General features: G+C 42.0%; 1 protein-coding gene across 3 annotated transcripts in view; it reads left to right on the forward strand.

The window, feature by feature from the left end:
• The window catches only part of eya4 (EYA transcriptional coactivator and phosphatase 4), a 36,961-nt gene that overhangs the window by 5,310 nt on the left and 6,269 nt on the right, over positions 1–25,382 (forward strand). For 2 of the 3 annotated variants that reach the window (XM_028397186.1, XM_028397185.1), the window contains exons 3-13: positions 12,943–12,992; positions 14,837–14,958; positions 17,957–18,040; positions 18,403–18,480; positions 19,032–19,098; positions 19,205–19,347; positions 19,826–19,969; positions 20,150–20,232; positions 21,314–21,485; positions 22,612–22,748; positions 22,840–22,923. In XM_028397186.1, the coding sequence (XP_028252987.1) occupies positions 12,943–12,992; positions 14,837–14,958; positions 17,957–18,040; positions 18,403–18,480; positions 19,032–19,098; positions 19,205–19,347; positions 19,826–19,969; positions 20,150–20,232; positions 21,314–21,485; positions 22,612–22,748; positions 22,840–22,923 (1,164 nt within the window). Of the gene's footprint in view, positions 1–9,428; positions 9,577–12,942; positions 12,993–14,836; positions 14,959–17,956; positions 18,041–18,402; positions 18,481–19,031; positions 19,099–19,204; positions 19,348–19,825; positions 19,970–20,149; positions 20,233–21,313; positions 21,486–22,611; positions 22,749–22,839; positions 22,924–25,382 lie in introns of those variants that run through there. The other variant, XM_028397187.1, reaches the window with a different exon arrangement.

Below are 25,382 nucleotides of genomic sequence, written 5' to 3' on the forward strand. Positions count from 1 at the left end.
CACAGTAATGCTACTTTTAGCTTGTTTAAGTGTCACACTCCACCTGTTGTCACATACTTGTTTAGCTTTGCAGAAAAGGTGATAACAGTTTTTTTTCGCTCTTGCTTTTGAAATGTTGAAGACTTGGATTAAATTTAGTTTAAAAAAAAAATCCAGCATACACAGTGGTGATAGACCAGCATGAGTTCATCACGCACTCCTGCAAACAGCTCTTGATCTAACAGAGACTCGATTGAAGTCTCCAGTCTGTTGGCTAGTAAGGAAGCAGCGAGAGACATGAGGGGGGAACAGCGGCATTTGTTGACCCCAGGGAGCCTTGCAGGATTTAAATGTATAGCCACCTGAAGAAAAAGTAAGAGAGAAGGAGGAAAAGGATGAAAAAAGAAGGGAAAAAAGGTTCTTTTAGCTGTAGCCTTTTCCTCTGGTGCGCTGGGAGAGGCCCCTAGTATGGCAGCTGTCCCAGTCTGTGTGTGTGTGTGTGTTTGTGTGTCGAGACCAAGTAAGAGGAGGAAAGGGGGTCAGATTGCACCCCTCTTTCACCCCTACAACCCCATACAGACACATTCACACAAACTTACATGCAGCAGCAGTAGCTTAATACGAGCGCGGCCCAACCCTGATTGCTAAGATTGCACTGGCGTCATAGATGGTCGTTTTCAAAATCTGCCCAGCAACATGGCATGTGGACAGATCACAGGAGTGTGGAGTGTAACAGCTACCCCCCCTGGCATCCCTCTAGTTAGTTGGCATCCTTGCTGTGGCACCAAGGTGCACTTCAATTTCAGCTTAGTGTACAGTGATTCTTGTAAGATTTATGTTTAGTTGACAGCTGAGAGAGTCTTCTGTACAGAGTGTGCCAGACAGACTGTGGTGTCACTAATGTGTTTTTTCCAATACATCATTAAATGTGTGAAACTTACAACTTCCATTGAAGCAATAAAAAAGTAAAATTAGTTTAGGAAGAGGTGTGCTAGAATTTGTGACGAATGAACATGTCAAAGAGACAAGCATTACACAACTCAGTGCTTGTGACGCAAACAAAGTGGAAACGAGAGCAGGTGAAGCATCCTCACCACGAAACGTAACATGAGGTGGATATTTCAGTCCTAGAAAATAGAACAAGTGTGCATTTTTCTCTGAAATGATAAGTTCTCTTCTAGTGTCAATTGTACGGGGTTGAATTCTTTTATAATTCAGTCGTTTTAATAATATTCGGACTTAAAATTACGCATACGTTACTGCCTTGAGTGACAGGTGGTTGCCGCATAACAGCACGAGTTTCCTGCTTCCGTGATCGCCCGCCCCCCTGAACTCCGCTTTTGCTTCCCCTCTTAGTCTGTATTTGGCGTTTTGGCGGACTGTTTGCCGGAGCGCCTCCCACCGAGCTTTAAAACTGCTCTACAGTAACAAACAGGTGATGTCACAGAAGCTCTGTCCATAGTTTTTACTGTCAATGGTGAAAACAAAGCAGCACTTGGTGTATGGGGGACTCGTGGATTCCTGAGCGAAAGGTCAGAGCATTGCGTGTACTCCATCCCACCTTCTAACATGGGCTTTTGCAGCTGTATTGGACCCATGATCGGATTTCTGGTGGATGCAAATTTGTTCTTTTGCTGTCAAAATGTGAAGAATTGCTTTAAAATGAGGCACTAACTGTCCTCTAACTGGCTCCATGGTTAGGGGTAAACGTGATTGGACTGTGCTGTATTTTTGTGAAACTGGATAAAATCAATACAACTGATCCAGATCCTACTTTCATGTGAAAAATGGACAAACTTTCTGTAAAGACATTGCTCTTATTTAAGATGCGTGAAACAACCAAAACATCTGTCCTTCACCAAAAAACCTCTTCAGTTCTCGCCTTGGTTCAGATAATTTATAACTCATATATGAGAGCTGAATGAGAGTCTGGGGGAAGACAGCGAGGTGTGAGGTCAACGGGTCACAGACAGCCTGCGAGCCAGTCGCAGCCTGACGGAATCAAACCCCACCCCCCCAAAACAGACTGGAGAATCCATCTAGAAACCCGGAGCAGCAAGCGGCGTGGGCTTTCTAGAGGAACACAGCAGACAGGAAACCACATGATATGTGTGCTTTAGTGTCTGCTGAGTGTGTGTAGGTGTTTTGTTCTCTGTTATACACATATATTTTCTGTGGTGTGGGATGGCTGAGGTCATCTGAGTGGAGGCTGTCTCATATTGTGGCCATCTTTGTTGAATGGAAGTCAATCAGGACGCTGCGTTCCCTGCCAAGATTCTTCACTTTATTGATCACTCAAAGAGTTTTCAAGAAATTCCCATCATTGCCAGATGTTTTTCTGTCATTTCATTTCATGAACAGAAGTCTTTAGTGAAGTAGTAAAACATTTTATTCCTTGTTTCCCATCAGTTTCCATAAATAGAGCTCTTGCATAGTATAAAGTCCGTCGTTTGTGTCGACCCAGTCCTCATCTGCCATTGGTTACCCAAAAAAAGGGAAAAAAGGAGTGTATTTCCTCATTTTGCTGGGAAGGAAATGAAACTGCAACAATTGTGCTTTGGTTACGGAGGAACCTGCCCACCCTGCCTGCAGAGAGAACTTCCTCTGCTGCTCTGCTGGGAGATTGGATTTCTCTCTGTGCAGCTCAGAATCAGGGAGCATCAGAGGGGTCGCTGAGGCCAGATTGGCGGTGACCTGCAGGGTTTCTGAATGGACCTAAGACATTTTTATATTATTCATTATATTTTGATTGCTCTGCGTTAGTCTGTTAGATGACTGTTGTTGATCACTAACAGTGTGGCTGTCATATGACTATTTTTTATTTTGCAGTGACTGTATTATTCACAACAAAGTTTTTCACCATGAGTGAAAACGAAACAGCTTGTGGTGTCAGGGCAATACGTCCATATGTTACCGTTACCATTAACGTGACCATGTGACATGTACTATTGCCCAGTTGTATGTGAGGATATGTTATTTAATGATCTCCTTCATTGTAGTTCTGATTACATTTAAAGAAACACATGCTGTGTAGCAGTTCAAAGGTGGAACAGTGGGTCAGTGTGTGTTAGCAGCATGCTGCACGCTAGGTTTCCTAATTTTTCTTTCTGACCATGTTTGAACTGCATCAGTGACACATTTTGGGTCCTTTGTGTTTTTTCTTTTTTTTTTTTGTCTGTCTGTCTGTCTGTCCCACTGTGTCTTTTCCCCCGTTGGCCTGCCCGCCTCTTCGTCTCTCCCTGTGTCTCTCTGGCTAGAGTGATGATTCAGGGCCCATTGTGAAGTCAGCAATCCGATACAGAGCCAGCCCGAGAGCGAGGGTGGGGAGGTGAGGTGTGGGGGTAATGGAGGGGAGAGCGGGGGGACGCAAGGAGAAGGGATTATGGGTGTTCTCATAGCCATGTCCATGCTGTCTGGAGCCTGAGGCACTTTGGCACCCTGTACCTGTCCTCTGCTTTACCTGTTGCTCTCATTCTCTAGTTTGGTCTTTCCGTCTTTGTCGTCCTTTATCTCCATCTTTCTCACACTACCGAGCTCCTTTCTGTCTCTTTTTTTTGGATAGCATGTCCCTCTTTTTTGAACACTCCTTTCCTGCAGTCTGCCTTCCTCCCTCGCAGACATATGGTAGTGTGAGTGATTTTATTAGGAAGACGATATGAAGTGTTTCAAGGCCTGGTATGATGGAACAGCTTGCGACTTCTGTTCGCTCTCCTTGTGCATAGGGCAGCAGTTACTGCTAATATTGAATCTGAGAGCAGATGGTGTGTGTGTGTGTGTGTGAGAGAGAGAGAGAGAGAGACCTTTCTCTCATCTGAATGTGTCTCCTTGTATTCTTTTTTACGGATATCTACCTTATGCCGTACCTCGTGCTCACACACTGTGATGTCATGAGCAGCATTATTTAACAGGCTGCTGGGAGGCCATTCATCATTTAATTAAAAGCGTCTGAAAGGGATCTGAGGCCTAATGAGATTAGCTTTAATTATTGATGCTGCTGCTGCCACTGACACACACTTACACACACACACACTCAGGCTCACAAACACACACACTCATGTTATGACCACTGTGGACATTTCAGTCTGTCTTTACCTTAAAAAAACAGATACTTGCCTTTTTTCTCTTTTTAGTCCTTTACACTTTACACATCTGAACTCTTTACACACACACACACACCTCATTGATTTCACGGTGGGATGTAAAGGTGCACGGGAGGGGGGGTGATAGATTCAGGGGGAAAAAGCTGTGGTATGGGGACCAAGCAGGGGGTGCGGTAGCTGCGGTTGAGTTGGGGATGAAGCGGGGTAGAGGGGGGGTTTACAGGAGGTTGGTGTTGTGTTTCTTTAGGTCCCTCAGAGCACCAGAAGAGAAGCTCTCAGTGCTTGAGTCCGCTCCAGCTTATCCGCCACTGTCTAGTCAATGTATTCTGTTAAACCTACAACAGTCCGTTTGGAGCAATCAAACAGAGGAAATGTAATAATAACATTTGTGAACATATAATACTGTAAATTTAGCAGGATACCACAGCACCAAGCTAGCTCTGAATCATATTATAAAACACAAACGTTTCATAATATTTTATCTGACATACTATTAAAACATTTTCCATGTTGACTATTTTGCTATTCATCTCCCATTTTTGTCCTTAAAAAGTGTTTAATGTGTATTTTTCTAGCTGCATCTCTGTGTGTTCATGGGAGCGAGGACTTGTCCCGATGGTAGCTGAAAATGGTGGGACACTTTAAGAATGGTCTTTGCCTAACCCCTTATCTTGTTTTTGTAACATCTGCTTTAACCTGTCATTTTTTTACGGTGATTCCAGCTAAAAAAAAAAACTTAACACCAAGTGAAAACAAAGCAGCTCATGGTGTCAGGGGGACTCTATCAGTCATACGGTACATAAAAGTAAATAGGACATGTTACTGTTACTACAGTGGCTATTTTTTTCAGTGTATATATCAGTGTGTGAGCATTGCTTGGATAAATAATAATTGAATTTGTGGCTAAGATAGCAAAGAGTTGTAGAGATCATTTACAAGCAAAAATTGGCATGTTCTCAATCAGAGCTTACCTGTGATTGCATTTGAGTCTCAATGCCAGTTGTACCTTTTCACACTGAAGACAAGAAGCTAGACATTAGTTAGTTAGTGGGTTTCCAGTGTAAAAGGCCATGCACCATGATGATGAGTGATTTAGGACCGAAATGTTTAATCAACCAAATATTTGAACTTGTCCATCCTCTTCACACTCCAGTTATCTGCAGCTTTACAACACTCATACTGACTTTGTGTGTGTTCTTTAGTGTGTTTCTATGTCACTTGAGTAGAGTGATGGCCAGCGTGTGTGTGTGTGTGCGCGTCTGGTCATCCATGGACTGGTTTAGGTTTCTCTCAGTTGTTTTTTTAATCACTCTCATCAGATTAGCTGAGCAGGGGCAGTCGAGGCCAAACGCACAATTAACAGCGCAGAACCGTTCCACACACACACACATATGCTACACTCATGTGCACACGCACACACAAACATCCATCAATGACTTTTCATTTGCCTCCAACGAGTAAAGCTGCATTAAATCGTGTCTGTGATCCCCTCACTCCCTGAGACAACGAGGAGCCAATTTAAATAGCACATGTGAAGACCACCAGCAGAGAGAGGAGGCGGCAGTTCTCCTCCGCTGCTCTTCCTCCTCAGACATGCGGACCAAACAATCTTTTGGATTATTATCTAATATTTATACAGTTCACTGGTGACCCCCAGATTTTACTTAGTAATCAGACAAAAAATCAATCCAAAAAGAAACAAATCATAAAATAAAAGTGGTTTGTTTATTATAGTACGCATAATATTCAGGTAGCTGTGCTGTAGCTACTGATAAAGGTGATTTTGCATTTTCCCCAATGGGCTCAGTCTTCATTTATTTAGCTTTTTTTACGGGTTTTGGATCTAAGTTCAGGTTAATTGCAAATTTAATCAATTTATGAAATGGTTTTCAGCCATAGTTGCTGCATTTTGGTGTTAAAATGACTCAAGTGTTAATAAAAATATAAGCTTTTTTATTTCATCAGTGGTTAAGTAAAAGATGCATGAAGTAAATAAATGTGTAGTTATATATTTATTGACATATTTTATTATTTAAGGGTTTATTTTATAGCCTTATGTGTGTATGCACTGTAAGACATCTTAAATCAATCTTTTTTCTGTGGTTTAAATGATCACATGAAGTGTGTCTTTACTCATATTTCTGTGTCCTCCAAGTTATGAGGCAACATTACTTTCTTGGGAAATCCATGTCAGCATGCACAGGTAAACAGAGGTACGCCTAACCAGAGACACAGAGAGAGAGAGAGAGAGAGAGAGATGTTTTTAGAGAGTACCCAGTTCACCCAAACACCTTCTCCTTCTCCCTGCTCCACAGGCTCACCCTGTTCTTTCACTCCCTCACTTCTTTTTTTCTCTTTTATAGCTTCCTACTACACCTGAAAAAGGGGCATTTTTGGAGGCATAAAGAGAAGGATAGATTTACACCTCCCCAGGCTGGGGGGGGGGGTAGAAGGAGGAGTGGAGGAGGTAGCATTAGAGGGAGGAGGCTTGGCACAATGTATTTTACATGAAAGGAAGGGGATAGAGTTACCACACCGATAACCACTCATACAAATGGGGAGAGCAGAGAGCTTTGAGCAGGGGACAGGTAAATGTGTGTGTGTGTGTGTGTGTGTGCGCGATTGAGTGAGCGAGCGGGCAAGAGAGAGAGAGAGAGAGAGAATGTGGAGAATGGATCAAGATGAAGCTTGTGTTTGTGTGGTGAGTAACATCCTTCATGAGTGTGTTTTGTGGTCGATGCAGAAGCCGATGTCAGAGGCACGGATGGCTGGACGATCACGTTGCATGTGTGTGTGCGTGTGTGTGTGCAGGCTTTCTCTCTCTATGAATTCTGTTGGCACAACTAAAGTCTGCTCCTGGATTTTTGTTTTAATTTCTTTAGATTAATAAATAAATATAATAAATATAGCACTTTATGTTCTTGCTATTAGCTGAACACAAATGATGATTCTCAAAAAGCAGAGAGTGTGCCACAGGGACATTTCTGTATGTCAACACAGATGTCACCATCACAATGGTTTCCTGGACAAAAAAGACAATGAGGGTTATTTCTGCAGTTTCACTTTGGTACGTGTTAGCAGCTGAGTAAAACCTGACATATTTGGTATTGTATGCATGAAGCCTTTGTTCATGCATCTTACCAAAGACCCATCAACCTCATGAAGGATTCCTTCCTGCAGCACTTTGGTATGAAATGGGACTTCTTGCATTCTCAAGCATATTATATATATTCAGCAGTGTATATATATATATGGTCAGTTTTCTCCTGTCTATGTCTATTTAAAAAAAACTATTAAATGGTCAAAACATTTGGACAAAATGTGCAAATAAATGCATTTAGTGCACTAAAAATAGGTTAAAAAAAACCTTAATGAATGAATGAATCTTATGATCTCAAGATAAACTGCTGAACAAACAACTTATTCTCCAGGGCCTCTTAAAGGGGAGCGAGACACCTTTGTCAGACACTTTCAAAACACTCCTAAAGTCAACAAAAACCAAAGTCGAGTCCTGGACCTCGTGCTTTGCTCAGGTCACTGCTCTGCTGTGCCCGTGCCCACACTGTTTTGTTTTTCCTTTCTTTCCTTACTTTCTTTCTTTGTGAGTGTGTATTTCATCAGGCATGTTTTGGGACACCTCCCCTGCTCCCTTTTCCACTTGCTGTGAAAATATTTCATCAGGGATGTTTTTGGACGGCCCCCTCCTGATGGGGTCTTGCCTGGCTAATAATAAAGTGCTTGAGTTGTCAAGCGCTTCGGCAACACCCTAATCTGTTCTGACAGCTAGTCCTCCGCGTCCAGCACACACGCACACACACACACACACACACACATGTCGGCATCCACATATAACACACTTTCAGCAGACATTTGCCCTGATATATGTGCTCGGGTCCACAGACAGTCTATCAATCAGGGTGTTTATAAGGGTTGGGGATAAATGCTGTGGGACAGGGTTGCATGCTGTCACCATGGTGACCGAGCTAAAGGTGGCTGGTACACAGTTGGAGACAGTGGCCCTGTTCCAAATTGGTCTCTAGGCCTGTGTGTACATTTGGTGGCTCTTCTCAGCTATGTTGCTAATGCACATACATTAAAGGAGCAGTTCACCAAACTATTCCCGGGTATAATTATTAAGTGTAATTTAAGATCATAGAAAGGAAAATGCATATTTATTTTTAAATATTTGTCAAACCTTCACATTAGGAGGATAAGTGGAGGTGGAAGCACTATGCGTTGTATTATTTGTACATTTTTTAAAATGATAATTCAGTCTTTGCTTTCATTTTGTTCATACCCTTGTGCACTCAGTGCTTTCAGACGCTGCTTGGTTTGGTTGAGATCACGGTTTGGATTAAATTTCACCCTTAACCGTCAGAAGCTTGGTTGTTAAGGTTGCCAGGGTAACAAGTCAGCTAAAAACGTAAATATTTTCTGAGCCTTTATCTATCATAGTTGGCTGTTTGAACCAATGTGACCATGTGAAGATTTAGGTGTGTGTGTGTGTGTGTATTAATGTGTCATCATTTTGTGTGTATGTGTGTGAGAAAATACCTTGATGAGCACAGTGAAAGAGTGCCATCTTCAGACCGAGGCAGCTGGGAAATTGTGTGTGTGTGTGTGTGTGATACCCACACCCATCTTTCCAGCTAAGCTACACGTCACATATGACACACATGTGCAGTCCGTGTGGTTTTTGTTAACACAGATTGAATGTGTGCACTCGTGGTCAGGTGTAGATGTGGGGGAGAGTGAGTGTGTGTGTGTGTGTGTGTGTGTGTACCATGGTGTGAAGTTTATGATCTGCTTTCCACTGCACAGCAAGACACTGACACAACATCCACACCATGTCTCCCTTTACAGTTCTAGCTTCATGGTATGTAAGTAATCAGGTCAGAGTGTCTGAGTCATACCCGTGAGTGTTTTTGATTTATATTTTTGTCCACAATCTAGTTGTCAGATTAAGTTTATTTGTGTTTACATTAAGGTAAAAAACACATCTGTTGCCTTTAAAAAGTTCTTTGGCTTTAAATGTAAGGTTGAGTGAGTCTGTAATGAGTGACAGCTGAGAGAGAGAGAGAGAGAGAGAGAGAGAAAGGAGGAGGAGAAGAGAAAAGAGGGGGAGGAGGCAGAGGAGGAGGGAAACAGGACGACTGAAATGTTCCCCATTACTGGAGTCAGAAAAGACAGAAGCTGTGCATGGATTGACCTTAGCGGCAGAGAGAGGAAAAGAAAAGCGTATATGCAGTGTCTCCTTTTTTTTTTTTTAACCAGCCGCTGCATGTTTGTTAAGAGTGAAAGAGAGAGAGAGAGAGAGTCAAAGAGAAAGAGAAAAAGAATGCATGATCTTCCCTAGAGCCACCTGGACTACAGAGTGAGAGGCAGGTAGACAGAGACGAGCGCTGTGTTTCTGTTCGAGGGGGGAAAGCAGGCGGATCGTACAGCACTGTAATGCTTTGTGGAAGTATATAGGAAACTGACCTGATTGCACGCTGAGGTAAGAGCGGATTCCTGGACCTGCGTGAAATCATGCTAATCAAGCAGACATCAGCTGAAAGCAGTTTTAAATGAATGAATGATGCTGTGTGTGAAGGGGATGATGGATATTTCTATTTAATATCTGAGGATCAGAAAAGGTGTATAAAGTGTGTTTAGTCAAATTATTTTAAATGTTTCCTACATTCAAATTAAAATAAATATAATTTTTATTTGATTTTGAAGCATGTTTATCAGCTTTTTTTATATTTATTTTGAGATTTAATTCTAGAAAATATATATATATTTTCTTTTAATATTAATTTCACAGTTAAGAAAATGTTTCATCTGTTTTTAATTGAATTTTGTAGCAAAAAGAAAGATTTAAAATTCCTGGTTATAAAATAAAATGCTCTTTATCGTCAAGCGTAACAGATTGCCTTAAAGCCATCATATACCAGCTCTGTGTGTGTATGTGTGTGTCTGCAACTCTATGCATAGTATCGGATGTCCCATTGCAGATGGGTTGGGTTGTTACGAGAAACACACAGCATTATTCTTCCTTTTCTCTCCTCCTGTACTTCGTCTTACTTTCACGCACAAACTTTGGTCTATTTTTTAATGTCAAATTTCTATTTTATTTAAGTGAACAAAAGTCGCAGAGCTTCTGCACAGAAGAAGCTGCTTCTACGCTCAGGGGTCAAATTAGGCCTTGTGTTATTATTAGATGGTGTTAGTATGTGGCCACACAAAGCGCTGTATAATTCCCTTTAATAAGTCCTCGTTATTAATGCCAATTACCCGTGGTACCTGTATTTACCCCTCAGGGAGACCTCGGGCTGGGTATGTATGTAGGCCTGTAGGTAGATAGGTAGTGTTCTAGGCCAGTCACCTGGCCATTCAGGTCAAAGGTCACCGATTTCAGGGGCTCAGGTGACACAAATGGGTCCTTCAGGTATCATGGAAACAATTACAGTGTGAATGAAACAGTTGGTAGACAACGGTGCTTTTTACTGTAAATATAGAGGAAGAATAAAGATGAAAAACTTCACTTTATTTTGTACATTTATTATTATTATTATTGTTGTTGTTGTTGTGTATTTCTAAAGTGGAGTATTACAGTGTTTTAATGGAATTACAAACTGTAAAAATGTTATTTTAGTTTTAAGTTAAAGACAGTTTTGGATATACAGTTTAATAAATATATATGCATTGATTTAAATGGAAAATAAGTATTGATCATAGAGAAAGATAACAGCGGTGAGATGTTGAGAGAAGAGCGCGGCGACACCGAGAGGAAAGTGTGCACAATGATAAAAGCTCTGCGGGATCAAAGCCTGCGTGTGTGTGTGTGTTTTTACAGATCATGTTGAGACAGAAACAGCCAGACCTGTGTATTTCCATCTGTGTGTGTGTGCGCGCGCACACATGCGGGCTGTCTGTCTGTAGGCGTGTTTGTATGTAGCCCAGTGTGTGTGTGCGTTACATGTGGATTGCAGTTTCTCATGGCCACGCTGTTGATGTCGTGACTGACAGCCTTGTTAAATTTCAGTAAAGCATGAAACGTGACATGAAAGTGGCCCATGTGCATGTGTATGACTGAGTGTGTGTCCGTGTGAGTGTGTGTGTGTATGTGTATGTGTATGTGTGTAAAGTGATCCATACGAGGGCACCGGGTAACCTTTGAACCCTGTCTTAAACAGCTAAGTGCTGCTTCTTATTCACTCTCAGCAGGAACCTCTAATCAGAACCATAACATCATAACGCACTTTTCCAACACACACGCACACACACAAATGTCCTACTTTCCACATACCTGGAGTTTAGCATCTGCTTAGCCAAGCTCTTTCTCTGTATACTTACCTGTGATTGCGATAATGTGCAAATGACTTGCTGCCTGGGCGCATGTGTGTGTATATGTGCATTTCTACGTACGGGTGTGTGTTTGGCACTCTGCGCGTGCCCTACACCTCGACGGTATGTTGACACAGTGATTATAGGGCAGCTGGTACACATTGGCCCACGCTCTGCCCTGCATTTACTGTTCTAATTAGTTCCTGTTCCAAATAAGAGAGAGGAATTTTAATAGAGAACCACTGGTCTGCCGTCTAGCTCCGCATACCCTCACACACACACACAGCGATGCACATAAAAACCAAGCCTGTGTGTGTGAGGCCAGGGAGTAGACGCTGCGGTCGAAAGGCTCTGAGGCTAAAGTGTGTTTTCTTGATCTTTTTTTTCCCCTTCCCCGACTTTGATGGAGTAAAAAGTTCCAGCACACAATGATTGACATGACCAAATGCCCCCCCCAACCCCATCCCCCCCAATTCCACCACCATCACCGAAGTCACCAAAGTTCAATTTAGCGTCCACTGTGGCCTCGTTTAACAGTGAACAGGGAGCCCTGCGCTGCGACCTAACATGACCCTGCCATGACCTTTCAAGTCTGACGGGGTTGAGAGCACGGCAGGAGCTCAGGATGGAGCAAGGGTCACGGGTAACACAGAGAGAAAGTTAATATCTGTCACTTAGATGCCAGTTAGCACTTCTGTCATGACGACACAGGGTTAGCCGGTGGTGACCCTGGGAGCGGGTGCGGGGGTGGGTGGGCGGGGGGTTGTGGATTACTGTGCCATTAGTGTACACTACACAAAACCTAAATGTATTGTGTATAGGCTATCTTAATGAAACAGATGTTATAAGAGGGGCATGTCTCTGGGCAGTGAGTGTGTGTGCGTACCTGGGAGGGGGTGAGCATGCATGAGTGTGTGTGTGTGTGTGTGTTGGTGCGATACGAAAAAGAGGTTGTGTGCCTGTTAGTGGAGAGTTTATTTGGAATTAAATGTATGGAATGGAGTAAAAGAAAGCTGCAGCCCTGCAAGGACATATTTAACTAACAGACGCAGCCTTATTTTACTGTCTATGCATGTGTGGATGTAGCAGAATTTATTTTTATTTTATTTTTTTGGGGGGGGGGGGGTGACAATGTTAAGGCGGGGGGGCATTTGTTGTCAAGGCGGCTGCCCTAACTATAAAGTGCTGCAGGAAACCCTGTGATGATGGCGCCTACTGACCGAGGATAGTGATTCATTAACAAGAAAAAATCTCAAGTGTTGCAATTTTTTTGTTTTCTTTTTATTTCCTCTGTGGAAGAATTTGTGCTGAGGTCAGAAATCGACTTTGTTGTTGTTCACAACAGCTCATGATACTAATATAATGTGTGTGTGTGTGTGTGTGTTTCATAAACGCTGCTTTATGAGGCGGGTTTTATGACACACTAAACACTGGTTCTAATGTGTGTCATGTAATGTGTGTGGTGTTTAGTAACAGCGTCCTTCCCCTCCCCACCCCCACCCGACCCCACCCCAACCCCCCGGTGTCTCCGCAGGTGAAGAAGTCACACAGTGAATCTCATGTTCCAGACCCTTCAGACGCCAGGTACGCTCACACGTGTCACTTTGCATGATATAAAAATGATCAAGAGCTGTGTGTGTGTGTTTTGTGTGTGTGTGTGTGTCCTAGTTCTTTGGTCATGGTGCAGAGAGGTGAGGTTTCACTGCAGTTGCGAGACACTATGAGGTCATCAACACTTCCCCAGGACCTCAGAGTCCGAAAACCACACACACACACACACAGGCAGAAACATAAGTAAAGGCTTTACACACACATTTATTTTAAACTGAACCTATGAGTCAATATTAAAAAATAATGTGCAGCTATTTTGAAACTAATTTTAGGGAGGAAATGCCTATAGAAGCATAGGGAGTAGAAATTATTAAATTAATTAATTAAAAAATTGAATCAGGTTATTTCATGTAACACACGTACATTTAAATCTCAGTAGCTGACAGCATATCCTTTCAGTGAGCAGACATAATGTGAAAACCAGAAAAAGAGTTTATGAAACACCAACTCCTGCCATCGCTTCCTGAGAGGAGAGAAACCGAGAAAAAAGAGGAAAAAAATAAAGAACAAGAAGGGGAGTGAGATTCATTTCCTGCTGTTGATGGACAAAAGAAAAAGGAAAAACGAGTCTAATGTGGAAAAAAAGCAACATAATCTGTGAAAGTTCTCAGCATCTGCCTGCAGGTATCTTATTGTTTGTTGAAAGCGTTGGCTCAATATCATGTGTGCAGTGAAGCACTGTTGATGCTGAAACAGTGATCAGAGCTTTCATTCCAAAATGTACAGAAGAGCAAAGTGTTGATCTGTAAACAGAAAAGAACAGTTGACAGAGACAGCTGATTGAGAGTGTTTATCTTTTGTGCATTCTCCATCTTGCAGCCTATATGAGCTGTATGTTTATACCTGTCAGTCTGACTGTGGGTTGCAGTCATGTGTGGCGATGCTATCTCTCCATAGCATTGAGATGGCCTGCTTCCAGACCGCCATGCAGATGTACACTCTCTCTCTTTACACACACACACACACACACACACACACACACACACACACAGACACACACACATGAGACAGCAACCCGCATTTGTTTAATTCTGCTTCTATCTGTCATGTCATTTCTCACTTTGATGTCACACACACAAGAGCACAAGTGTGACCAACCTGCGGGCAGTCAGTGTGAATCAGGGCTCACACACACACACACACACAATCCTACGGTCTGTCTGAGTCAACATTAAACTATGTCTTCCACCAGAGGACATGTCAAATTGTGGTTTTGTGGCAACAGTGATGAAGAGTCATATAAGCACATGTTTTATGTTGCTTTTCTTACAGTGTGTATGCATGAAAATGTACTCAAAACACTTCACTAACGCTATAAAGATTGTAGCTGTTGCCATGGTAACACACTAATAGACTTCCAAATAAACATATAATTGCTGATGTACCAAAAAGCAGACTTTATGCATCTTCATCATCATCTGTTTAACCATACCATACTTTCCCTTAACCACCGCTTGTGCTGGTCATGCATGTGGAACACATTGTAAAACTAAAGCACGCTGGCAGGCTGTGGGTTTGTGTTGGAGCACACAAGTGTATAGACACACACACATACAGTATATATATATTTATATATACACACACATTCAGCCACTCTATAAAAGAGCCAGCAGGCCCACAGACAACATCTAGCACCTCTGAACACATGCATGCTAACTGGTGCTGAGAGGCATGAAGTTTACGACTCTCCCTTTCTGTGTGTGTGTGTGTGTGTGTGTGTGTGCATACAGTTGCTCATAGATTTCCAACTGTCTAATCATACTTCTGTCTATCAAAAAAAAAATAGCAGCTGATTTTATTTTCCTCCTCCCTTTCAGGTCTATGGAAATGCAGGACCTAGCCAGTCCTCATAACCGTGTGGGAGGTGGAGATTCAACAGGCTCCAAGCTGGACAAGAACAACCTTGGCAGCCCCTCAATCACCACCAATGGAACAGGAGGTGAGGATGAGTTTGGTGCTGTACTAATGAACGGGCTTTAATGGTAGTTTATCCTAACCACTTCTGTGTTCATTTTGTATCCAATCATCAACAAGAATTACGATTAATTCATGAATGAGACAAATACTATAATTATTATCCTTAAATCAATCTGCTGAAGTACAATTTAAAAACATGCCACATAAGCAACATTATCATAATAGCGAGTCATGTTGGTAGAGGCAATTGTCTTTTCTTTTTTATTTGATAAATTATCTTGAAATTGACAAACATCATATGACACTGATATCTGTTTATATATATATGTCCAAAATAATCCCATGGAAATGAATGGACACCTCTTAATTATAGGAAAATATGTTCAATTTGATGTGAAGATTGTAAAGAGTTGCTGTATGTGTTATTTGTATGGATTATATACACAGTTTAATTTAAGTAAGACATTTTTATGGGCTGACTGGTGTCAGAAGTTTGAGCTACACTGATCCAAAAATTCTATACTATAATAGAAAAAAATAGAAAACATATATAAAAAGGCATTTATTTCACCTTAAAGTTTGTTTTAAAGATGTGTTCAGTATTTACTCTTGAAAAATTCTCATAGTAATTTTAGTGATATAAAATGAATTGCACATATGACCATGACATTTTTTCATATTAAAATATATATATATAAAAATATAAAATCATAATTAATAAGTCCTTTTCATGTTTTCTCAAAGCTAATAATTAGTTGGACTGGACCTTTCTTTGCCCTTTTTGCCTTCCCTGAGCTCCCGTACCGTAACACCTTGTATAGATGCCCACTCAAAAATCCTCAGGTTTGCCACCCTGATCAAACATCTTAGCAACAGATACATTTACTCCTCTGAACACCAAACAGGCACTGAAACCAGCAATCAAAAGAAAGTAGAAGTATTGAGTTATGCAATCATGTACATTATAAGCACTTTTATTATCAATACAGTGCTCCAGACCTCAGCAGCCTCAGTGAATGTCTGTTGGCTGGTACGAGTGATACGTTTCTCTTAAAGCTGTACAACACAGATCAGTCAGAGCACCAGGGTCACTGCTGGAAACCCTTCGTCTGCAACAAAACCGCATGTTAAAATGTAATAATGTCTCATTTCTTAAATTTAATTATAAAATATGCAAACTCCACTGAACTTCTGCTGTTTGTTTAGAGGGGAAAATGAACTTTTTATGGTCTTAACAGAGGCTGAATGCACATCCTGAAAGTCACTTTGGGTGTAATGTAATGAAATGTATTGCAAAATCATCACAAAGACAGATTTTCAACATGCAGAGATACACACTTTATGAGGAATTTATATAGATGTGCGCACACAAACGCACGCATACACACACACACGTCCACGCTGGCACGAGTTCCTGAGTAAACCACGGGAGAATGTGTGTGTAAACACACGGCGAAGCACTTCTGCTCTCCTCTGCTAACCGCTTGGCAAAGTGTATGAACATGTGTGTGTGTGTGTGTGTGTGTGTGTGTGTGTGTGTGAGTCCAAAATCCCACTGGAAACTATTTCCTCTACAAGAGCATTAAAGCATCACTGCTCTCTTAGATGTCAACACCAGTGAGCCCTCTCCTCTCTTTTTCTTCCCCTTGTCCCACTCTTTCTTCCTTTTTTTTCATCCTCATTCCTTTTTTCCCCCCTTTCTGTCACTCTCTCTCTTATTTTCTGTCCCATGGAATCATTTTCGACGGGGCATTTTGAAGTAATGACTCTGGATGTAGTGCTTTTGTCGAGGGCGATATTTTTTCATCTATTGCTGATTTAACAGGCTGTGGAAAACACTTTTAATAGTAATGTAATGGAAAAAGTGAGATGCCGCATTTTGGTCAAATTGATGTGTCAGCGTGCGCACACACACACACACACACACAAACAGGCGTGCTCAGTGTGGACAGACAGCAAATTCAGACCATATTAGAGCACATTAAATCACTTTTGATGAGCTCACAGCTAATGGTTTAAGCAGGCAGAGTTGGGACTACACACACACACAGCCAAAACAAACTACATACCCAACATTCCCCTCACCTGACATCAGCCAACGCTCAGACCCACGGGCCATCTCCATAGCAACTCATTTGTCTTCATTACAGCTTGTCCAGTGGGTTGTATTGCTCCCCAAAGGAATTAATGAAGTTGTCCTGGATTAAATGGACTTTTCAGATGGCCGCTGATGATGAGTTTTAATCATGTTCAGAGCAAAGTAACAGCAACAGAAAACAGCATGTAGCATGTGTCGTGATGTTTCACAGGTGTGTGCTCATCGTTTATATATCTGTGATGGATTAGCTGCTATTTGGAAAATTCACTTGTTTAAATTGACACGAGTTCATGAGGAGAGTCTGTGAAAGTAGTTATGATATTTTTATACCTATTTTTATACTTATACTGTGTCATATGAAGGGGGGATGCTCAGTCGTACAAAGAATCTTCACAGTAAATGTCCAATTTGGATGCTATGTACACATCTTATGTTAGATTTTGAAATGTAACAACCAGCAGAAAAATAAGACAGAGCTAAAGGGTTAAATAACGCAAAGGTCAGTTTTCTAACCACCATAAAGTAGCACACCAACAACTTTTTAGCAAGCTTAGCTTTAGCAAGTCAGACTAGCATTTAGCTTTAGCGCCATCAGGAGTTAGAGGAAGACAAAACAAAGTCTAAACATTGAACACTGTTGCGTATCAAATGTTTGTTGCTGATCGGGTGATAGAAGATGGTTAGTGTAACTCCACAGAGCTTGGTTGCTCAGGTTCTATATCATATCACACCAGGAAGATGTTTTAAACATGCTAAGCTATCTAAACATCATACTTTATTTAGCCCAGCACAAAGCACATGACAAATATAATTTATATGACAATGTCTGCTAAATAACACTATGTGATCCCATATAAGGCCTGCCTCTGGTTCTCAGTGCACCGTATCCTCATCACCTTCCTCCCACCTTGCGCCCTTATAGGTGAAAGCATGACAGTTCTAAACACGGCTGATTGGCTGTTGGGCTGCAGCAGCCCGCCCCCGGTCCCGGGCTCCAAGGACTATGGTACAGAGGTGCATGTGTGTGAATTCAAGACCAGAGCTCATGCAGTATTACAAAAAAAAAAGTAGTGCCAGACTTGCTGTGATTGATTTTTTTTTTATTTGCTGTGCAGTGTTTGTGTGGAGTTCTTGATTATATTTTTACATTATTTAATAAAAACATTAAAATAATGGAGAGGTAGGTGGTGCAGCTGGACACAAACAGTTAATGCAATGAGAACCCTGCACACCCTTTGTGCACATGGTGCAACTGCATGGTATTTTTCTGCTTGTCTTAGGTTTTCTTTGTGTGTGAGTGAGTCAGTGTGTGTGAACAAATGTCTTTACTGACTCAACCTAACACTGATCCTTTGCCTCTCCATTAAGTGAAAACAGAGCCTATGAACAACAGCGATACAGTCACTACGACAGGCGACACGGCACTGGACACATACGCAGGCTCAGGTAAAGCACACACTTATACACACAAACACACACACACAATTATAAGGAAATCCAAATGACTCACAAAAGTCACACAAACACCCCCATCCATTTCAGTTCAGTGGTAGACCTGCTGAAAGCTTTAATCCACTGTGCTTGGATTACATCACCAAAGGCTGGCAGAGGGATGATATTTTATTAAGACACACACACACAAACACACACACACACAAAGCCATTCTGCAAAACAGACAAGGGTTAAGAAGCAGCAGGGTGTTTGTCATTACTGAGCTCTGACATCTCACTGACCACAAGCAGAAATTGTGTTGTACTGTGAGGCCCGCTGTAAGGGTTTCAGGGACTGCAGTGCTCTCTAAAGGGGGAACTTGGCTCCTCTCCATTCACAGTGCTTCAAATTATGTTTACTGGAACGGCTCAAATAAGCTGGAGGCCTTGAATCTGTGCTGTCCACGAGTGGTTTTGTTAAACGTGAAAGAAAACAGAAGATTTAAGTTGACACCATGCGTAACCTGTTTTTGCCCTGTTGTTTTTGATTACTGTGCTGTTTTTAGTAATCACCAGCAGCGGGTACAGCCCTCGATCAGCACACCAGTACTCTCCTCCCCTCTACCCCTCAAAGTAAGTCTAATGTTTTACACACACACACACACACACAAAAAGACGTATAAGCCTTCATCATACTTACCTCACCTGCTGTCTGTCTCCACTGTGCTCTTTTCCTCAGGCCTTACCCGCACATCCTCTCCACGCCGGCAGCCCCTCCAATGCCGACGTACGCCGGCCAACCTCAGTTCAGCAGCATGCAGCAGTCCACCGTATATACCGCTTACTCCCAGACAGGGCAGGCCTACGGACTGTCCACCTATGGTATCAACAAACATACGTTCACATATGAGTGCTTATTTGTTCCCTAATTTACACAGCATACTGTGCAAACAGCCCTAAAAGATGAGATGAGATGAGATGAGATGAGATGAGATGAGATGAGATGAGATGAGATGAGATGAGATGAGATGAGATGAGATGAGATGAGATGAATCCCGAAAAGAAAGTCGTGTGCCAAAGGATGTTTAAAGAGCACTATTTTACAAATATACTAATATAAGAATCCAGAAAATGAAGATAGATAGAGGTAACACACACAGTGTTAGGACTAATAGTTTGAAGTAATGTATGTATTTAGAGTTCTAAGGTTGTTATGCTACTAAGAATTCACATTTTATGCTTTCGGTTTCTTTAACAACTGTAGTTAAAACTTGTTAGGGCTTTACAGATCTATCCATGATCTACATATGTAAAACAAAACGTGCAAACATCACGCTATGTTTTATTGTTTTCTCCACAGACCTCAATGTGATGCTTCCAGGCATTAAAACAGAGGGCGGCTTGGCCCAGAGTCAGTCTCCTCTGCAGACCGGCCTCAGCTACAGCCCCGGCTTCACCACACCTCAGCCTGGACAGACTGCCTACTCGCCCTATCAGATGCCAGGTCAGTTCACAGAGCAGCCTGCAAAACCACCGCGTGCATAATCAGGATTTTCTGTTGATTTTCTAACCAAACATAGCAAACATGCTTTTTTAATATGATCTGCGCCCATACACAGTTTACAGTGAGTGTCATGCGTCATTTTGTAGTCTAATGGTTCCTTTTCTTTTTTTTTCTACCCAGGTTCCAGTTTCACTCCTTCCTCAGGCCTCTACGCCACCAACAACTCAGTGTCCAACCCCGCCAACTACACTGCCACACAGCAGGTACACATGTGCCTCTGCATGAAAACAGATTTGTCCATCATTTTAAACCACAAACATTTCACATTCCCATGGTCAATAATAAGGCTCATTTCCTAAAAAAGCTTTGTGCCAAAGCGGATCAAACCATGCTAACGTGTTTGCTCTTTGTGGTCAGTAAGTAAATGTCATTTTCCTCATCATTCTGGCTCAGATGAAAAACATCAGCTGCTATAGCGCAGAAGTGGTTTTACAGTTACGCTCCCACGCAACTTTCCTCGTTCAGGCTAGCTTTAAGAAACTAAATCTGATTACACTGCGACCTTGCAACGTGGGGGGAAAAAAACCTGTGAGAGAAACAGACAATTAGTCTTTGTGAAAGAGTGTTTTGTTCTGAATATTTCTCTTATGTCCATATGATGAATTGTATTGTGGTAGTAAAATGCTTAAAAGGGATTTTAATGTCTCACTATGATAGATGTGGCTGTTTACAGGAAGAAAGTCAAGGTTTTTGGCCCATGTGGGTGGATTAAGGAGAATATGGTGTGTGCATGTGTGTGTGTGTGTGTGTGCTTGTGTTACTCATGTTGTGGGGACATAAATCTGTTTAAGCAGTCACACAGAGGGGACCTGCCTTCCTTATGGGGACAAAATGCAAGTCCCTATCACGGCATTCACTAAAATTTTAGTATGAAGTTTAACGCAGGTCCAGTGATATAATGTGTGTGTGCAGGTTTTTTTTTGCTGCCCGTCTACACATGACCAACTGTGCATGTGTGTGCTGCATTCATGTTCCAGTTTATAAGGACTTCTAGAGATGGATGTAGTGACAGTTTTAAAAGAGCTGACTCATAAAAGCACCCATCTCCACTGGGTCAGTAAAAAGCAGCAACACAAGGCTTTAATTCTTTCGAAGATATAAAATAAAGAATGGAGGGGATAAAAGATTAGAGAGAAATGTAGAGGAACACTTGTAAACTCTTTACTCCGAAGTCTAGCTTTCCAAAAAAAAAAAAATCTCAATTTTCTTGCCTCTTTTTTTTCCCCCTCTTGTTGTCGCCACTCTTTGTCTCCATGTTCTCATGATTCATGTTATTCTTTACAGGATTATCCCTCATATACGTTTGGCCAAAACCAGTACGCCCAGTATTATTCCGGCTCCCCTTATGGGACATATATGACCTCCAACAGCGTGGATGGCACAGGTTCGACAGCAGCCTACCAGCTGCAGGATCCCGCCCCCGCCATAACCGGACAGGCTGCTGAACTTCACCCAGGTTAGTTATAAACGAGTCAAATTACTCTCCGCTCTAACCTCATAAATATGCAAACAAATGTCCGTTTTTTATTTCTCTTCTGATTGTGCTTCCTTAATCTTGTTTCCAGTAGAAAAATACCACAGTTTGGGTTAACTGAACATCAGGCCATGATGATGAAACACACCTCAGACTGTAGCTATAGCTACCTGACACTAACACACTGACTGGACAATTAGCATGTGTTTACACAGCTTCCGAGACTTTCTGATTACAGAGAAGTTATGCTGATTGTTGCAGTTATGTAGAGACGAAGAAGCAAAGAAGAGAATATAAGAAAGAGCTGAAGCGTGTTCATAAATATGACTTCATTTCCAACTTTTTTCTTTGGTTTATCTTGGCTGTAATTCAAGGAAGTCTGATTAAAGAAGCTTATCATTCTTCCTGTCACTGGTACTTTTCCTCCGGCTGCTGCTTTTCTCAATGTTTCTCATTTGCTCTTTTCTCTTAGAGCTGGTTTCTGTGTTTTTTTTCTTTTCACTCACATACTATTTGTGTCTTTATCCCCCCTCTCTCTGCTGCCCTCCTTCCTCTCCCACTCTCTCTCTCTCTCCCTTCTCTCCCTGATTGAGACATAACAATATGAGAGACAAAGCCTAGAGTCTGGTTCTAGTTACCACGTAGCAGCAGTGGGAACATTCGGTGTTAGGAGGGTGTGTGTGTGTGTGTGTGACCAAGAATGTGTACATGTGTGCATGTATGCTGTACAGTATCTTAGCGGGAAGGGTCAGATTACCTAACCTGTTTAATTTATTGCACACTTCCATCCTCTCTGTCTCATGTTAAATCTTTATTCGTGCACATTATTATTGTAAAATCTGTCAGAAAACCAATGGTACTTTCGTTTAGGTTTCTTTTAGTTTGTCTGTCGTGCCAATTACCTTGAATTATTAAACCCAAAAAGATTACCATGTAAAGTCTGAATTATAGCTTTTCCTAACGTGGATACAACCTCAGAGCACCTGTGGGATCAACTCAAACCACATCATTACTACTGCTATAATGCAGTGAATCCAGTTTGTGCAGCATTAAGACAGATATTTGATCAGCTGTAAATTTGAAATGTTGTGTTTATACACACTCTTAGGGGACTTTGATACAGTGCAGAGCCCTTCCACGCCCATCAAAGAGCTGGATGACAGAGCCTGCCGGAGCGGAGGGTCCAAAACTCGAGGCAGGGGCCGCAAAAACAACCCCTCCCCTCCCCCTGACAGTGACCTAGAGGTACAAAACATCGAAAGATGTCTGATAGATTTATCACTTGTGTGAGATATACATGCACATATTAACGTTTCTGTTTTCTTTTTTCCTGCAGAGGGTGTTTGTGTGGGATCTGGACGAGACAATCATCGTCTTCCATTCTCTGCTCACGGGCTCCTACGCACAGAAATATGGCAAAGTAAGAAACTCTTTCCACTGTCACTCTCAATATTGTGCTGTATTGCTGTGTTATTGTACCCTCTGGTATAATTTCTATATCCAAGCTGCTCTACTTCTGTTTGCCAAAGCACAACGGATACACACTTTGCTTAACAGCCAAAGCACTTGACTACCACAATACCTTATATTATGTACGGGACATTAAGCCCTTTTCACAAAGTGTGCCTTCATGATTCTGCAGTACTCACGAGTATTTGTTTGGCAGTGATGGCACCCAAGTGGACACGCTGTTCAGTTTGTAATATATCCAAGCAGTGCTCCGCATCCTTTAGTCGTCCTTGAGACTGAAATAAACAATAGAAAAACACTGTAACATCCGCCCCCACATCGACTCCTTACTGACCCTGTTCTCCTACTTTTATAAAGTGAAAGGAAAACTGAAAAAGTCAGTTATTCTACCCAGGTTGTAATAATAATAAGAATCTTTTTTGAGATCACTACTAACAGAAAGTTAATGGTTTGTCATTGAATGCAACATAATTTCCAGTGGAAAGCAATTTACCAACATAAGCAAAAGATGATTTGAAGTATCATTCTTTTATGCCGTCACAAAATGTGAACAAGCTTCATTTCCCTCAGCAGATTACTGAGTTACATCAGGAATGTTCTGCTCAATTTATGATGATGATCACATACATTATAAAAACAGGTCTTTAAATGTAGCTATTAATAACTGTCACTGCTTTCATCAGTTTAATCATGGTTTAACGTGTTAATTACTGTTTATTCCAGTTTTCTCTGTGAACTTATTTGGTGGTCTCGCCTTCCCACATAACAGCTATACACTGTTTATAGTTCCCTTTATTTTTTAATAGTTCTTGGCTCTGATCTGGGATCATCCAATGCAGCCAAGGCTACAGATTTTTATTGAGTGATGTCGTTTCCTGTGGGCACCGGAGTGGCCACCCCCCCCCTGCCCGTATGGCTTTTTTTTGCATCCTAAATCCGCTCTGATATTCTTGTTTGGCAGTCGAACAAAAGTTGGCACAGTGCACTCACAATTTGGAGCCAGACTTGCCGTTGGAGCCCCGGACCTTTTACAAGATAGGGGTTTGTGGGCACTGATGTGCTTCCTAGTTGCTCTGCTGTTGTGAAATTTAATGGTTGGCAATTGGGATTTAATGGGTATAAGAAGGGCCCGGGTGAGTTGTAAATCACTGTGTGTGTGTGTGTGTGTGTGTGTGTGTGTGTGTGTGCACACCCAGTTGTATTTACTGCACACATCTCCCAATGTAGTTTTTGGCATTTAAAAATGGCAAATTAGGATCAATGCATGCATGGAAATGGACTTATTAGCAATAAAAATGATGAGATACGCCTCTGATTATCTGCCTTAAAATATTCACAGAAGCATTTTTCACCTCATTTTCTGCCGCCGCTGCCCTGAGAAATATCGTGGCAGCTGTGTCTGTTCACACCTCTCCTAAAATAGTGTTTACACTTCTGACACAGAAACCACAAGACCCGACTCTCACTCTCACGTCTTTTAGGATACATCTGCTCCAAATGACCTGTCACGAATACACACAGAGACATACGTCCATCCCACTCCTCACCTCTTGCTTGTTAGGAGCCATTATAACCGGGGGGGTAATGTTCACATCATTACGAAGCGCTGAGTTTTCACTGTAAAAGGTGGAGAGTGGGAATTGCCAGGTTGAACCTTGCCAGGCCTAAAGAAATTGGTGCAATTTATTATGATTGATTGAACTTGACAACAACATAAAAGCCACCTCAGCTTTAATGGATCCCAAAGAATGCTGGTTAAGTCTTCTTTGGCTGGTAGCCAACATAATCCTTACCTGAGAAACAAACTTGAGTTGCCTTTTGTGAGTGACAGCGGAGCAGGGAAAAGAAATGCTGCTGAAATTGCTGCTATCACTATTAGGGACAGTTAGGTTTTGAAGAGCCCGACACTTCACTTCATTGTGAAGAATTGAGCTGCTTTGTTTCACACACACTCAGAAATGCCTTCTCTCTCTCTCTCTCTCTCTCTCTCTATCCATGTCTATGTGGCTCGCTCGCTCACTTTCACTCTCCTTCCTGTTAGTTTCTTTCTATTCTGGTCGTCTGACAGCGTCAGCGAATCGTGCGGCAAGCTGTCGACCCTCGCTGACCTATCACACATGATGGTTTTTGCAGCTGAGCCCCAGGCTGGCAGGACACACACACTTGCACACACACACATACACACACATGCACAACATTCAAATACCATACACACTCTCTCATAGAGGGTACCTACTCCCTCCAATACACACATAAAGAGACACACTCCTCTCAAACACCCCCCACCCACTCCAAAACATGAGGAATGTTGATGGGACAGAACAAGTGCAACTTGTCTGTCAGCATCTGCTGTGATGGGTGGAACGTACCAACTCTGTAGATGAGGAGGGGGCGGGTTGTGAATTGGGA

Source organism: Parambassis ranga, chromosome 24 (assembly GCF_900634625.1).
Source record: "Parambassis ranga chromosome 24, fParRan2.1, whole genome shotgun sequence".
Lineage (NCBI taxonomy): Eukaryota > Metazoa > Chordata > Actinopteri > Ambassidae > Parambassis > Parambassis ranga.